A 13,679-nucleotide genomic window follows, 5' to 3' on the forward strand; every position below is an offset into this window, starting at 1 on the left:
AACAACAGTCTATTGCTTGTGTTGACGGGATGGGGGTTACAGGCAAGCACAATGAATGTAGGGGACCTAGTTGAGAACAACATGCATGACTCTCAAAATTAGACAATCATAAAACTTTCTTTCAAAGCCTCTCTGATTTATATTGCCCCTGCTGTGCTGCCCTAATTGCTCTAATGTGTGCCTGCTTAAAACCCTGGCTAGGCACTGTACCTTGGCATTCCACCCTGAAAGATACATTTTCCCCTTGATCTCACAAATATTATGGAGCACAAAACAGGCTGACATCATAATGAGAATGTTGCATTTGCTGAGGACAGAGGGTATGTCTAGACTACATGCCTCTGCCGACTCAGGCATGTACATTAGACATACTGACATAGTCAATGAAGCGGGGATTTAAATATCCCTCGCTTCATGAGAATAAAAATGGTCGCCGCGTTGTGCTGACTCAGCTCTTTGTCAGCACAAAGCGGCAGTCAAGGCGAGGATCGGTCGGCAAGGAAAGCCTTTGCCGACTGATCTCTTATGCCTTGTGCAACGAGGTTTACAGAATTGGTCGGCAAAGGCTTTCCTTTGTCGAGGCTGCCCATGTACTGCTTCATGATGTAGGGGAGCAAGGAGTAGGCTGGGTAGCCTTGGATCACTCTTGGCATTTCAACATCTCCTCAATTGTAATTTTCCATTCTGGGGGGAAAAGTTCCAGCTCACAGCTTGCCAAAGAGGCAGGAACTGCTAAAGATGTGCATGTCATGCACTTTTCCCAACCATCCTTGTTGATGTCAATGAAACAGCCCTTATGATCCACCATTGAGAAGTACCCCTTGCAGTTTATGTATTTCTTTGCAAGGTGGTTGGGTGCCAAGATGAAGGATGTGCATTCCACAGTTAGGGAACCCCAGCATGATGAAGCCCTCCACTATGTCACATTTTCTAGAGTCACTACCCTCCATAGCAGACAAGTACTTGGATCACAACAGCCCCCACTGTAAATTTCCCCACTCCAAATTGATTCCCAATTAACCAGGAGCTGTCTGGCATTGCAAGTTTCCACAGGCCAACTGCCACTCATTTCTGCACTCAGAGCAGGTCTCATTTTGGTCTTGCACTTTAGGGTGGGAGAAAGCCATTTGCAAAGTTCCATGAAAGTGGCCGTGTGCGTGTGAACGTTTTGCAGCCACTGCTGATCATCCCATACCTGCATAACAATGCAATCCCACAAGCCAGTGGCATTTGCTATTTATTCAGGTGCTTCACAGAAGAGTATGTTTATGGCCTCTTGAGAGTTTTCCTCATTCTGGTGGACCCTGGATATGATCTGGACATATTCCAGATTTAGGCTTTCTAAGGTTAACATCATCATCATTATGTTTTGATGCATAATGGGATCTACAATGCTGCTATGGCATCTGCATGGATAATCAAGAAAAAAGGCGCGAAAAGTCTGTTTGCTATTGATTTGAAGCGGGGGGAGGGAGGAAACAAGTGTATTATGGGCTGCTGATGACATATACCCAGAACCACCTGCTTCGCAGACTTGGTCCCAGCATGCACTGGGAGCCTAACCCAGAATGCAAATGGGCAAAGGCACTGTGGGATAGCTACTCCTAGTGTATCGCTCCCAAAGTCAATGGTAGTTAGCCTACCAGGTACACGCTACTTCAAACTACATCAAATTCTTGTGCACATGGGGACATGTCCCTTTGATTTGCAAAATCAGGTTCTAAAAAGTCAACTTTAACTTATCTCTCAGTATAGACATGGCCTCAGTAATTGCTCTATTCCATTCATTTCCTCTCAAGCATCTGAAATTGGAAGATAGGATTCTGGATTAGATGAACTATTGGTCTGTCTCATGGGCAGTTGGTGAAGCTTCTACTTGAGGAGGCAGTAGCTTCCTGGCCCAGGCCTTACCCCCTTCCTAGGCCAGGCTGTATACAGACCCAGTCCCTTCCCACTGTCTCCCTCCTCTCTTCCCTGCATATCCTGTGTCCCTGCTCACTGTGTACTTGTCCCCTTCCAGTCAAATCCTCAAGATCACTGCCCTCCCCAACCAAGTGCTCCCCCTGCCCTACCCATCACAGAATTTGAACAAATTAAAAAAAACCCAAAAAACAAATTGCCCCAGCTCAGGCCACTGCTTACCTGTGGAAATGCTTTGAAAGGCTCTGGCCTAGGTGGAGGGTGATCTATTCCTCCTGTCCATTTATTGCTCTGCCTAGTCCCACTTAGCTGGCCCTGAGGGCAGGCCAGCACATGGTGTCTGCTGTCACAAAAGATCCAGCCCTCCCTGCAGCTCACACACTTACTGCACACATAGCATAAGGCTGGTTGGGCTACCTGTGTCTGATGGGGGAGGCCTAGTGAGGCCTTGCTCTCACTACTCCTGCCTCTTGTGGCAAATTACTCCAGCATCACACAGTGGGAGAAGTCATCCCTTAAAGTCCGAAATTGAAATTCTGCAATCCAGGAGCAGTGACTACTGCATGAATAAAGCAGAAAGATTTTAGAATTGTACAAAACACTTTGCAAAATTGCACTTCTCAGCACTTTCCATCTGATGACATCAAAACACCCAACTAAAACCAATGAATTTATACAGACTCCTGTGAGGCAGGCGCGTATTATTATTATCCCTTTTTTCGGATGTAGAAACTGAGTCATGGGATAATTAAGTTCCTTATCCACTGGTTTTTTTAAAAAAATAGTGGAAAAACTCCCCTTGAAAGCCTTTAATAATGGGTCCAATGTCATACTGGACGTCTGTGACAGGAAGGCCATTAAGAAAACCCCTCATCTTCACATTTCTCGTGGAGGGGTGAACAGGCCATTGGCTGCATTGAGGTGGGGAGATCAGCCTGAAACCCCAGCCTCCCTCAGTACAAGAACTCGGCAGTGCGACTACACCTGACCCTGACACAGTGTAAGGGCTGGTCCAGGCCCTTTGTGCCAGGTGTACCAGGTGTGGCTGGGCAGGCTCAGCCCAGCATGATCCAACTGTGGAGGGGTAAGTGTGGGGGGATCCAGATGTGGGGGAGTCTGGGGGAGGGCAGCTCAGTGGGAGATCTGAATGCACAGGGCTCAATGGGGGGTGGGTATTCTGGATGTATGGGCAATAGATCTTTGGTTGAGCTAAGTGGAGGAGTCGGGGGGAGGTGGGGTTTGGGGTGGGGTCCAGGTGCTGGGAAGGGGGACTTTGCAGGATGGGGGTCCAGGTGCAGCTTGCTGGGGCTCAGTGCAGCAAGGGTCTGGGTGGAGGGGGCTTGTTGGATGAGTCCAGGGAGCAGGGCTCCTCAGGGTGAGGGTTAAATGGGCCTGCTTAACCAGGGAGCCCCAGCTGCTGCTAAAGGGACACTGCCTGTCATACTCCTGTTCCCTGTCCCCGATTCCATATCCCCTTTTCTTCTCTGTACCTCACTCCCCATTCCTTCCCCACTGCCTCTTCCCCCCACCTCCTCACCCCTCTTCTCTTCCCCTCACTCCCAATTCCTTCCCCACTGCCTCTTCCCCCCCAACCCCTCTCCCCTCACTCCCAATTCCTTCCCCACTGCCTCTTCCCCCACCTCCTCACCCCTCTTCTCTTTCCCCTCACTCCCAATTCCTTCCCCACTGCCTCTTCCCCCACCTCCTCACCCCTCTTCTCTTTCCCCTCACTCCCAATTCCTTCCCCATTGCCTCTTCCCCCACCTCCTCACCCCTCTTCTCTTCCCCTCACTCCCAATTCCTTCCCCACTGCCTCTTCCCCCCACCTCCTCACCCCTCTTCTCTTTCCCCTCACTCCCAATTCCTTCCCCATTGCCTCTTCCCCCACCTCCTCACCCCTCTTCTCTTTCCCCTCACTCCCAATTCCTTCCCCATTGCCTCTTCCCCCACCTCCTCACCCCTCTTCTCTTTCCCCTCACTCCCAATTCCTTCCCCACTGCCTCTTCCCCCCACCTCCTCACCCCTCTTCTCTTTCCCCTCACTCCCAATTCCTTCCCCACTGCCTCTTCCCCCCCACCTCCTCACCCTTCTCTCTTCCCCTCACTCCCAATTCCTTCCCCATTGCCTCTTCCCCCACCTCCTCACCCCTCTTCTCTTTCCCCTCACTCCCAATTCCTTCCCCACTGCCTCTTCCCCCACCTCCTCACCCCTCTTCTCTTTCCCCTCACTCCCAATTCCTTCCCCATTGCCTCTTCCCCCACCTCCTCACCCCTCTTCTCTTTCCCCTCACTCCCAATTCCTTCCCCACTGCCTCTTCCCCCACCTCCTCACCCCTCTTCTCTTTCCCCTCACTCCCAATTCCTTCCCCACTGCCTCTTCCCCCCACCTCCTCACCCTTCTCTCTTCCCCTCACTCCCAATTCCTTCCCCATTGCCTCTTCCCCCACCTCCTCACCCCTCTTCTCTTTCCCCTCACTCCCAATTCCTTCCCCACTGCCTCTTCCCCCACCTCCTCACCCTTCTCTCTTCCCCTCACTCCCAATTCCTTCCCCACTGCCTCTTCCCCCACCTCCTCACCCCTCTTCTCTTTTCCCTCACTCCCAATTCCTTCCCCACTGCCTCTTCCCCCACCTCCTCACCCCTCTTCTCTTTCCCCTCACTCCCAATTCCTTCCCCACTGCCTCTTCCCCCACCTCCTCACCCCTCTTCTCTTTCCCCTCACTCCCAATTCCTTCCCCACTGCCTCTTCCCCCCCACCTCCTCACCCTTCTCTCTTCCCCTCACTCCCAATTCCTTCCCCATTGCCTCTTCCCCCACCTCCTCACCCCTCTTCTCTTTCCCCTCACTCCCAATTCCTTCCCCACTGCCTCTTCCCCCACCTCCTCACCCCTCTTCTCTTTCCCCTCACTCCCAATTCCTTCCCCACTGCCTCTTCCCCCACCTCCTCACCCCTCTTCTCTTTCCCCTCACTCCCAATTCCTTCCCCACTGCCTCTTCCCCCACCTCCTCACCCCTCTTCTCTTTTCCCTCACTCCCAATTCCTTCCCCACTGCCTCTTCCCCCACCTCCTCACCCTTCTCTCTTCCCCTCGCTCCCAATTCCTTCCCCATTGCCTCTTCCCCCCACCTCCTCACCCCTCTTCTCTTTCCCCTCACTCCCAGTTCCTTCCCCACTGCCTCTTTCCCCCCAACCCCTCTCCCCTCATCCCCATTCCTTCTCCACTGCCTCTTCCCCCACCTCCTCATCCCCTCCCTCATTTCCACCCACCACCCAACTCCACTGCAGGGCACAGAAAACAGGAAGCATGTGATGAGAGGACAAGAAGGGGAAGGGACCAGTCAGGGCTTGTTGGGCTAGGCAACACCCCCATCATCACCACTCCACACACGAACAAGGGGGAGAGGGACTGTGGGGAGAGGACAAGGGGAGAAGTGCCCCCAGCAATGGGTTCATTAGCACCAATCCCATGAAACCAGCCCCCCCACCACCACTCCATACACTAGCGGGAATGGATAGAGGCTGGGGGCAGGGAGAGACAACTAAGTAGGGAGAGTGCAAAGGAGAAGGGGGGCAGCAAGGAGGAAGACCGCTTTGCCCACCCTGGGCTAAAGTGCAAGGGCAAGGACTGGATGGGGTGAGGGGCCAAGCAGGGACGAAGCTAAGGAGGGGAATAGACTGGCAAGGAAGCAGCAGCAGCAACACAAGCTGGTTGGGTGGACTCTGCAGAGCAGGGCTGGCACTCCTCTTGGAGCGGGTGGCTGGGATGTCTGCAGGCTGAGAGCCTACTGACCGGAACTGGAGCCTTGTATATGTTCCATGCAGGTTCAGGGGTGGGCTGCTGAGGAGATTCCCTGCTACTCTGCCTTCCCAGCAGCCCTGGAAGCTGCCTGAACCACACTAACAACATTCCACAGCAACCCTACCAACAAGTTGGAGGCAGGGAGGGGAGGGGCGAAGCCAGCACAGCCCCAGCATCCGGTAGGCAGAGCCTCCCTCTGCCTTACAAACCAGACACCCATGGTCTGTCTCAGGAGACCATTATGATGGGGCCGGAGGCACAGCGAGATGCTAGCCCTGTTAGCACTTGGTTAGGGAGAAGGACATTGAATCTGGTAGTGCATGGAGAAGGGACATGGATAGATTCTGGGCCTGGCAAAAGATGGGGAGGCTACTAGGTCCCATTGTACTTGTGGCTGAAGGACATTGCCATGGGCAAATAACTATGTGCTTTGTACAATTTGTCATTTAGTACCTACCAACCCCCCTGCAGCAGAGGTTGAAGTCTGCATGACCTTCCTCCATTTCATGGTGGCTCACAGCATGGCTCCTCTGGGCCGTCTCTTGGTGTATTATGTCCGGGAGAATGGAGAAGGGGTCACGGACAGTTTGCAGTTCACTATCAAGCCCTCCTTTGAGAACCAGGTATCAGCAACACTGCCACTGGAGAGGAGAGGATGTTACTCTGTAGTTTTGTCATCTGAACATTGTGTGAGATAATGGAGGTTTTATTTAAATACTTAGGTTTCAGTGACACTTTCAGCTAATGAGACAAGGCCCGGTGATGTTGTGAATCTCCGGGTTAAAGCTGCCAAAGGAAGCTGCGTCTGCATTGCCACTGTGGATAAGAGTGTCTATCTTCTCAAGACAGGTTTTCAGCTGACATCCACCCAGGTGAGAGATAGCTTAGGGCTCTGTCTCATTCTTTCCTGTCACTTCCACTTGTCCACTTGATGCTGCAGTGAAGCATCAGTGCACTTGGGGATGTGATAGCAACAGGGGCGACTGATGCCTTTTGGGGGAAGGAGTGCAGATAGGACCACCCAGAGGAGCAAGGGGCATGTGAGGCACCCCATTTAAAATGTTGGCCGGGGTGGTGCACCTCCTGAACGCTACTATGAGTCACCTATGGATGGCAACTTTCTGTTCAGGTTTTCCAGGAGCTGGCAGAGTATGATGTGTCTGATGCCTTTGGGGCTTCTAAGGAAGAAGGGCATTTCTGGTGGCCCGGCATGTCCTCACGCAGGCGCCGCCGCTCCTCAGTCTTCCCCTGGCATTGGGATATCACCAAAGATGCCCGTTTTGCATTTACGGTAAGAAGCATCCATCTGTACTCTGGCTCTGGCTTCTCTGTTTGATTCATTAAAATTGTTAAAGAGCAACCCCCTCCATTTGCATAAGACAGTTTAGCATCTTATGCCAGATTTTCAAAACAGCTCAGTGCATTGGGCCTGGACCATGAGTGTCATAAAGGGAGCTATTGTGTGCTGATCTTTATTATTTTGAAAATCTGATGCTTAGAGAGTATAACAATGAGTGCTGATATTGAAGCTGAGAGAGAGAATATTATTAACAATTAACAGAACCTCCTGCTCTGTAGAGAGATTCTTTTTAGGAATTCTTTCCTGAAGTTTGCTAATGTTTGAATTAGAAAAGAATTGAAGGTGCAAAGCTTTGGGTGTCTTCTAAGTCTTTTAAGATAAGCTTGCTCATGATAAGCACTAAATAGCATGACTCAGGAACTTCAAAAACAACAGTTGTTTAAGTTTTTCCAGTTACAGACTAACTCGGCTACCCCTCTGAAGCTTTGGAAACTGACTGCAGGGTTGTCCTTAGAAGTTCTAGTGCCCTTACTCAGGACCTGTGGGGGACAGGCCCAGAGCAGCAGGGTCAGGAGCAGGAGCAGGAGCAGGCCAGACAGACAGCAGGGATCCGGCTCACCCCCACACTCACCGGCAGCAGGAAACGAAAGCCGGGGTAGTGGCGCAATCTGGGGCCAGGTTGCTGTGCTTCCTCCCGCTACCACCAATGAGTGGGGGGCAGGCATGATCCCTGCTGCGGGGCTGTGTTGGTCAGGGGAAGGAAGCAAAGCAGGGGTGGGGATGGGAGCTTGGGGAAGGAGTGAATGGGGGCAGGGAGGTGGTAGAGCAGGGTAGGGTTTGTCCTGGGTCCTGCCCCCATAGGATGTTCCTGCTGAGCACAGCCTGCAGGGAGACTACCCAGCAGATGGGGCTGGCTGCCACAGCCCGCTGTGCTACATACATAAACTTTGTGGTGCTGTACGTGGCTGTGTATTTTGTGTATTGGTAGGGATGACCTTGAGCATGAGGTCTGTTGGGCTCTATTCTCCTATTCACTTTGGGTACGTCTACACTACAGCACTAATTCGAACTAATTTAATTCGAATTAGTTAATTCGAACTAAGCTAATTTGAATTAGCGTATCTAGACCTAAAAACTAGTTCGAATTAGCATTTTGCTAATTCGAACTAGCATGTCCACATTGAGTGGACCCTGAACCGGGGTTAAGGCTGGCTGGAAGCAGTGCCGGCAGGGCATCAGAGGAGGACTTAGAGCGTGGAGCTGCTGTCTCAGGCTAGCCGAGGGCTGTGCTTAAAGGGACCCGACACCCACCCCGGACAGACAGTTCTCAGGGGTTCCCTGCTTGCAAAGCAGTCCTGGCTTGGAGTGCCCTGAGTGCCCACACTCGGCACATCACAGCACTCGGCCATCAGCCCAGCTGCACTTGCCGCAGGCTACCATCCGGAGGGGGGTTCAATCAAGGGGCTTCAGGAGAACTTCCACCCCGAGAAGCCCACAGAGCCATCCCAGTCCTCCCCATCGGGGGCTCGTACCCCATTCCTCCCTCACCTCCTTCCACTTACCCCTCCCTAGCCCCCCTTCCTGATGTACAAAATAAAGGACACGTGTGTTCAAAAATAGAAACTCTCTTTATTGAACCAAAATGCAGGACAATGTAGCACTTTAAAGACTAACAAGATGGTTTATTAGATGATGAGCTTTCGTAGTTTGAGTAGAGACAGAACAACTTGGGAGTTTTAAAGAAGGATGAACTCCTTCTGTGACCAGTGATTAAACCTTCTAGGAGCTGAAAGGAATTACAGCTATATGTATAGCTCCTAATATGTGCGCATATGTATATATGTCTCTCTCTGCATTAAAAACATCTAACCATGTTTAATTTTCAGCCTACAATTATTGAAAATTATTTATATTCTTTTGTTTCTGTTAGAGATTTGTGAAATGCATTTTCCAAACATTCTCAGAATTCTTTGGGGAATTTGCTTCCCTCCCTGTCCAACCTCCCCTTCCCCCCCAAAAAAGTTGCCAGCTATTTTTATTTTTCATAAAACTTATAAATTAGTTTTCCTCTGTAAATATGTTGGGCAAGTTGATGACATTTTGGAAGGTTCACATTTGTGCATGCTGAATGTTTCTTTATTGTTTGTTTTTTTGTTGTTGCCTAGGAAACTGGTTTGGTTGTGATGACAGATTTAGTCAGTCTTAACCACAGACAGAATGGAGGCATGTATACAGATGAAGCCGTGCCAGCCTTTCAACCACATACCGGGACATTGGTAGCTACAATGCATTCTAAGATTGTGCCCAGGTAAGCTTTTGTGTGTATTTTTAATTCACACTGAGTACATTATTTCTCACACCTCAGTTTTATTAGGAAACTCCTCAGCTAAATTAAGAGGAGACAAAGGTGTCCAGAAAGAACTAACAAAATTAGAAAACTGGACAACACTGTGGTAAATGCACTTCATCTAGACCGGTAGAAAGTAATGCTCCTTGGAAAGACCAGCTAAACTCTGCACGCATTGGTTGGCTCTGCATTAATGGTGTTGCAGGAAAGACAGCTAACGTAATTCTAGATAATGTGGCACAGACACCAGCACAGTTTGCAGTGGATAGTTAAAGCAAAATGAGATGCCAGGCTATATGAAGACGGGATGAGGGAGTAATACAGAAAATATGATAATGGTGTAAATTGACAGTATGTCCTCTTGGATGCTGCACTAAGTGTTGATCTCCTCATATCAGAATAACTTGAATAGAATCAGAAAACATCCAGAGATGGATAATGGAAACATTTAGAGGCGTATGTGGAAGGAAGAGGGAAGGAGGCTGTACAATGCGAGAATGCAGAGACAGAGACTAGTCAATGCTGCAAGAATGGTGAGATGAGATATGTGAGAGGAATAAAATAGCAAATGCTACAAAATAGGCCAATTTGGGGAAGACTCGCTGCCCCCTTTCCATAACTTAAGAAAAAGAGGGTGATAGGTGACATTAAAAGATGCACGTTATATCTCTTCTCTCAGCCTTTTGCCTGGGCTTTGGGGCAATTGTATGAAAGAACTCACAATTTTTACTCTGAGCTTATGGTTTCATGCATTTTATTCTTGTACTCAGAACACACACACACACCACCACTATACCTTTATGTAATATATATGGAAAACCCAGGTTCAGTTCCCTGATTCATCACAGACTTCAGGTGTAGTCTTGAGTATGTAATTTAGCCTCTCTGTTCCTCAGTTCCCATCAGTAAAATGGGGGTTCATAGGGAAATTGAGGATAAATACATTGTAGTTTGTGAAGCACTTTAAGATCTACTGAGTACAGTGAAAACTTAGTTATCCGGCACTTTAACCAGAAAACTTGGTTAACTGGCATTGCCCCCAGACACAATACCCCTGCACCTTCTTCCCCCTCAGCCTACTTCGAGCTGCCAGGAGCCAAATCTGCCAGAGGGCTTCCTGGTAACTGGCCTACTCGTCTGTCTGCCATGTAGGATGTCTCTGTGGCTCAGAGGGAAGGGGAAAGGACATCAGGCATTCCCAAGGGCATGGTGGTAGAGAAATAATCTCAAGTATCTGACACATTCAATTAACCAGCAAGTCCCGTTCCCCATGAAGGCCGGATAACAAAACTTTCACTGTATTATTTAGCATTCCTTACTATTTTAAATAGTATCCTACTAATGGACTGTTGGTTTGTCTAAGGGTACATCTAGACTACACCTCTCTGTCGACAGAGAGGTGTAGATTAGGCACGTCAAAATTGCTAATGAAGCAGGGATTTAAATATCCTGTGCTTGATTAGCATAAACATGGTTGTTGCTTATCTTTGAAACAGAGCTTTTTCGAAAAAAAATGGCAGTCTAGACACGGATCTGTTGAAAATAAACCCTTTTTCGACAGATCCTGTAAACCTCATTTTTTGAGGAAAACAGGATCTGTTGAAAAAGGGTTTATTTTCGACAAATCCACGCCTAGACTGCCGTTTTTCCCCCGAAAAAGCTCCATTTCGAAAAAAAAGCGGTGGCCATTTTATGCTAATGAAGCATGGGATATTTAAATCCCTGCTTCATGAGCAATTTCAACGTGCCTAATCTATATCTCTCTGTCGACAGAGAGGTGTAGTCAAGACACAGCCTAATTGTGTTTATTACCATGCTTCTGAGTTCAAGTGATGGCATTAATAGCTTTATTCTTTTGTTGTAACCTTTTGTCTCATTAAAATAGTTTTATTCTGAAGATTTGTTTCTTGTCTTAGAGCAGAGAAGAAAAAAAGAACATTCTTCCCTGAAACATGGATTTGGCACTGCTTGAATATCAGGTATCTATGGGGAACTTTTCTGTTGGTATCTGTGGTTTATTTTTCTAAACAGTCCTGTGAAGACTTTTGTTTACCTAGAGACATGTCCCTACATGACAACTCTCTGCCCACATAACCCTTTTTACAACCATATCCGTTTTTACCTTACTTTCCCATTCTTTATAACAGTTCACCTAATCTTGAAGCTTACTCCCACACCAGACACCATAACTGTCTGTGACAGCACTGTCTCACCATAGCATCTCACCATGGTGTCATTAACAGAGGATTCTAACTGCAGAGAGTAAACAGGCACTGCAACCACTGGCTGTTATGTAGACTGGCATCTAGTAGTGCCAGCCCAATTTGTAGCTATATCTGGGATTTAATCTCTGGTGAAATCTAGTAGTTTTACTCGTGACATTGTTTGTTGTATAATGACATCTCTGTGGATCACATGTGAAAGTTGTTTACTATAAAGTTGTGCTACACTTGTCAAAATATTGTCTGAGCCACTGGTGACCTGCAGAATACTTTGCTGATGATCTACACAGCACTATGAGATCACATGGTACTAGATTTTTGTTTCCATTTGTTAACCCGTGTTAAACATGTTTCAGCTTTATTTTAAGTACTCCCCTAGTACTAGTTCTGCATGTGAGCAATTGTTGCAGTTGCCACAGGAATGATATGCAAATGTGAATATGAGCAGGGATGATCTTTCTTATCATTAATGTGGTGAGAGATTTCCATGACACAAACTCTCTACCAGGATGTGGTCCACCCTATCAGGATGCCTGGAGTGGTGCGAGCCTTGAAAATATGTGAGCAGCAAGAGGGGGCGTGTAACAATGTTTATAGTGCGGATGCTGAGAGACATTGAATCAAATTGTAATACAGTGGAAACCCCTTCAAACCAGGATGCTGCAGCACACACACACCTTCCCTGCCCTTCTAGTTCCAGCACCTATGGGCAGCACTGAGCATCTCAAAGGAGGAAATAAGTAATGTCTTTTTTAGGAAATTTTAGGAAAATTCTTCTGCTCATCCACCAGGATGAGCAGGGTCACGGAAGTTCATTTTCAAGGTTCCCATGGATTACAGTGACAAGGAGTTGAAAATAATGTGTTTTTAATTTTTGCTAGTTTCTGTGTGTGATGTGTTGAGATACGGCTTGGACAGCTGTGTCTCTAAAGTCTGTGTTCAATTTCGCTAAGCTCTACAATGATTTTGTGTGTCATCCTACTAGTGCACAAAGCTCTCCCTTTCACTTTCCATTTTGTGTAGAGCTGTCTCCAAAATAATCCAAACTCATTGGTCAATAAATTACAGTCTGTTTCTGGCACAATCATTGCCACAAATATTAATAAATATATGACTAATCCCTCCCAGAAGCAGCAAAGCTTGGAACAGTAAATGCTAGGCAGATTTTCAAGGGCTTCTTCCAAGTTTGCAAGCAAACTCACTCCCAGTAAATGGTATAAATTAAATTTGACAGGAATTTGCAGCAAGTGTATTCAAATCTGTTCAATTGAGCATGAAATATGCTTTGTAAAAATGCCCAAAGAATTCCAGAAGTGCCTATTTGTCTCAGCCTGCTGACGCCTAATTAATTGTAAGGGGGGAATTATGGAATAAAAGTTGCAGCTTGCATTGTCTCTAACTCCTTTCACTATAAATAATTTAGTTGGGCACTGTCTGATTTCCACTCCCTTGAATATAAAGAATTTTTTCTTCTATTATTTATAATTAAAATATATCCTTATTTTAAAAGAAACTATGTTGAATGCCACCTTCCCAAGCTGATTCTAAAAATTCCTAGAGCCTAGTTGAAGTGTCTAATGGCTGCAAATAGGTGTATATCTTGGCCCCTTGCCCAGAAGAGTAAGTGCCCTCATGTGTGAAAATAATACATTAATGCCAGTTATGGGCTGAAATCCCAGTGGAAAGAACATCAGCTGCAACAAATTGTCTGGTTAAAGAGACTGGAATGCTGCCAGCTCTGAAGCTGGGACTCACTTACACTGATTCTCCGGGGCTATAATTTGTGTTGCAGAAGGCATCAACTTTTCAGATCTTACTATGTTTGCAAACTTTGTATTCGCTGTTAAGAAGATAATATATTTGAAAGAGGTTAAAATAATATGGAGCTGCTGAGCCAAGTGGAAAAAAAAAGTGTTTTACTTTTCCTCCCTTAGATAGATAGGACAACTCTCCAGGCTTTAAATATTGGTCTTCATGCAATGATGCTATCCCCATCTCTGATGAGCATTCTCAATGGATCCATTGCCTGGAGGAATCCCACATGCCCCACAAGTGTCCTCATTGCACTAAGCTCAAAGCCCAAGCTTGCAGA

At 47.6% G+C, this 13,679-nt stretch overlaps 1 protein-coding gene across 4 annotated transcripts in view; it reads left to right on the plus strand.

The window, feature by feature from the left end:
• CPAMD8 (C3 and PZP like alpha-2-macroglobulin domain containing 8) overlaps positions 1-13,679 on the plus strand; it is a 171,509-nt gene that overhangs the window by 70,545 nt on the left and 87,285 nt on the right. For all 4 annotated transcript variants that reach the window (XR_012896754.1, XM_075903346.1, XM_075903344.1 and 1 more), the window contains exons 15-19: positions 6,169-6,341; positions 6,441-6,590; positions 6,848-7,009; positions 9,184-9,326; positions 11,282-11,344. Coding sequence is in view for 3 of the 4 variants with exons in the window: in XM_075903346.1 (XP_075759461.1) it covers positions 6,169-6,341; positions 6,441-6,590; positions 6,848-7,009; positions 9,184-9,326; positions 11,282-11,344 (691 nt within the window). In the remaining variant the exon portion in view is untranslated. The remainder of the gene's footprint in view (positions 1-6,168; positions 6,342-6,440; positions 6,591-6,847; positions 7,010-9,183; positions 9,327-11,281; positions 11,345-13,679) is intronic.

Source organism: Pelodiscus sinensis, chromosome 19 (genome assembly GCF_049634645.1).
Source record: "Pelodiscus sinensis isolate JC-2024 chromosome 19, ASM4963464v1, whole genome shotgun sequence".
NCBI lineage: Eukaryota > Metazoa > Chordata > Testudines > Trionychidae > Pelodiscus > Pelodiscus sinensis.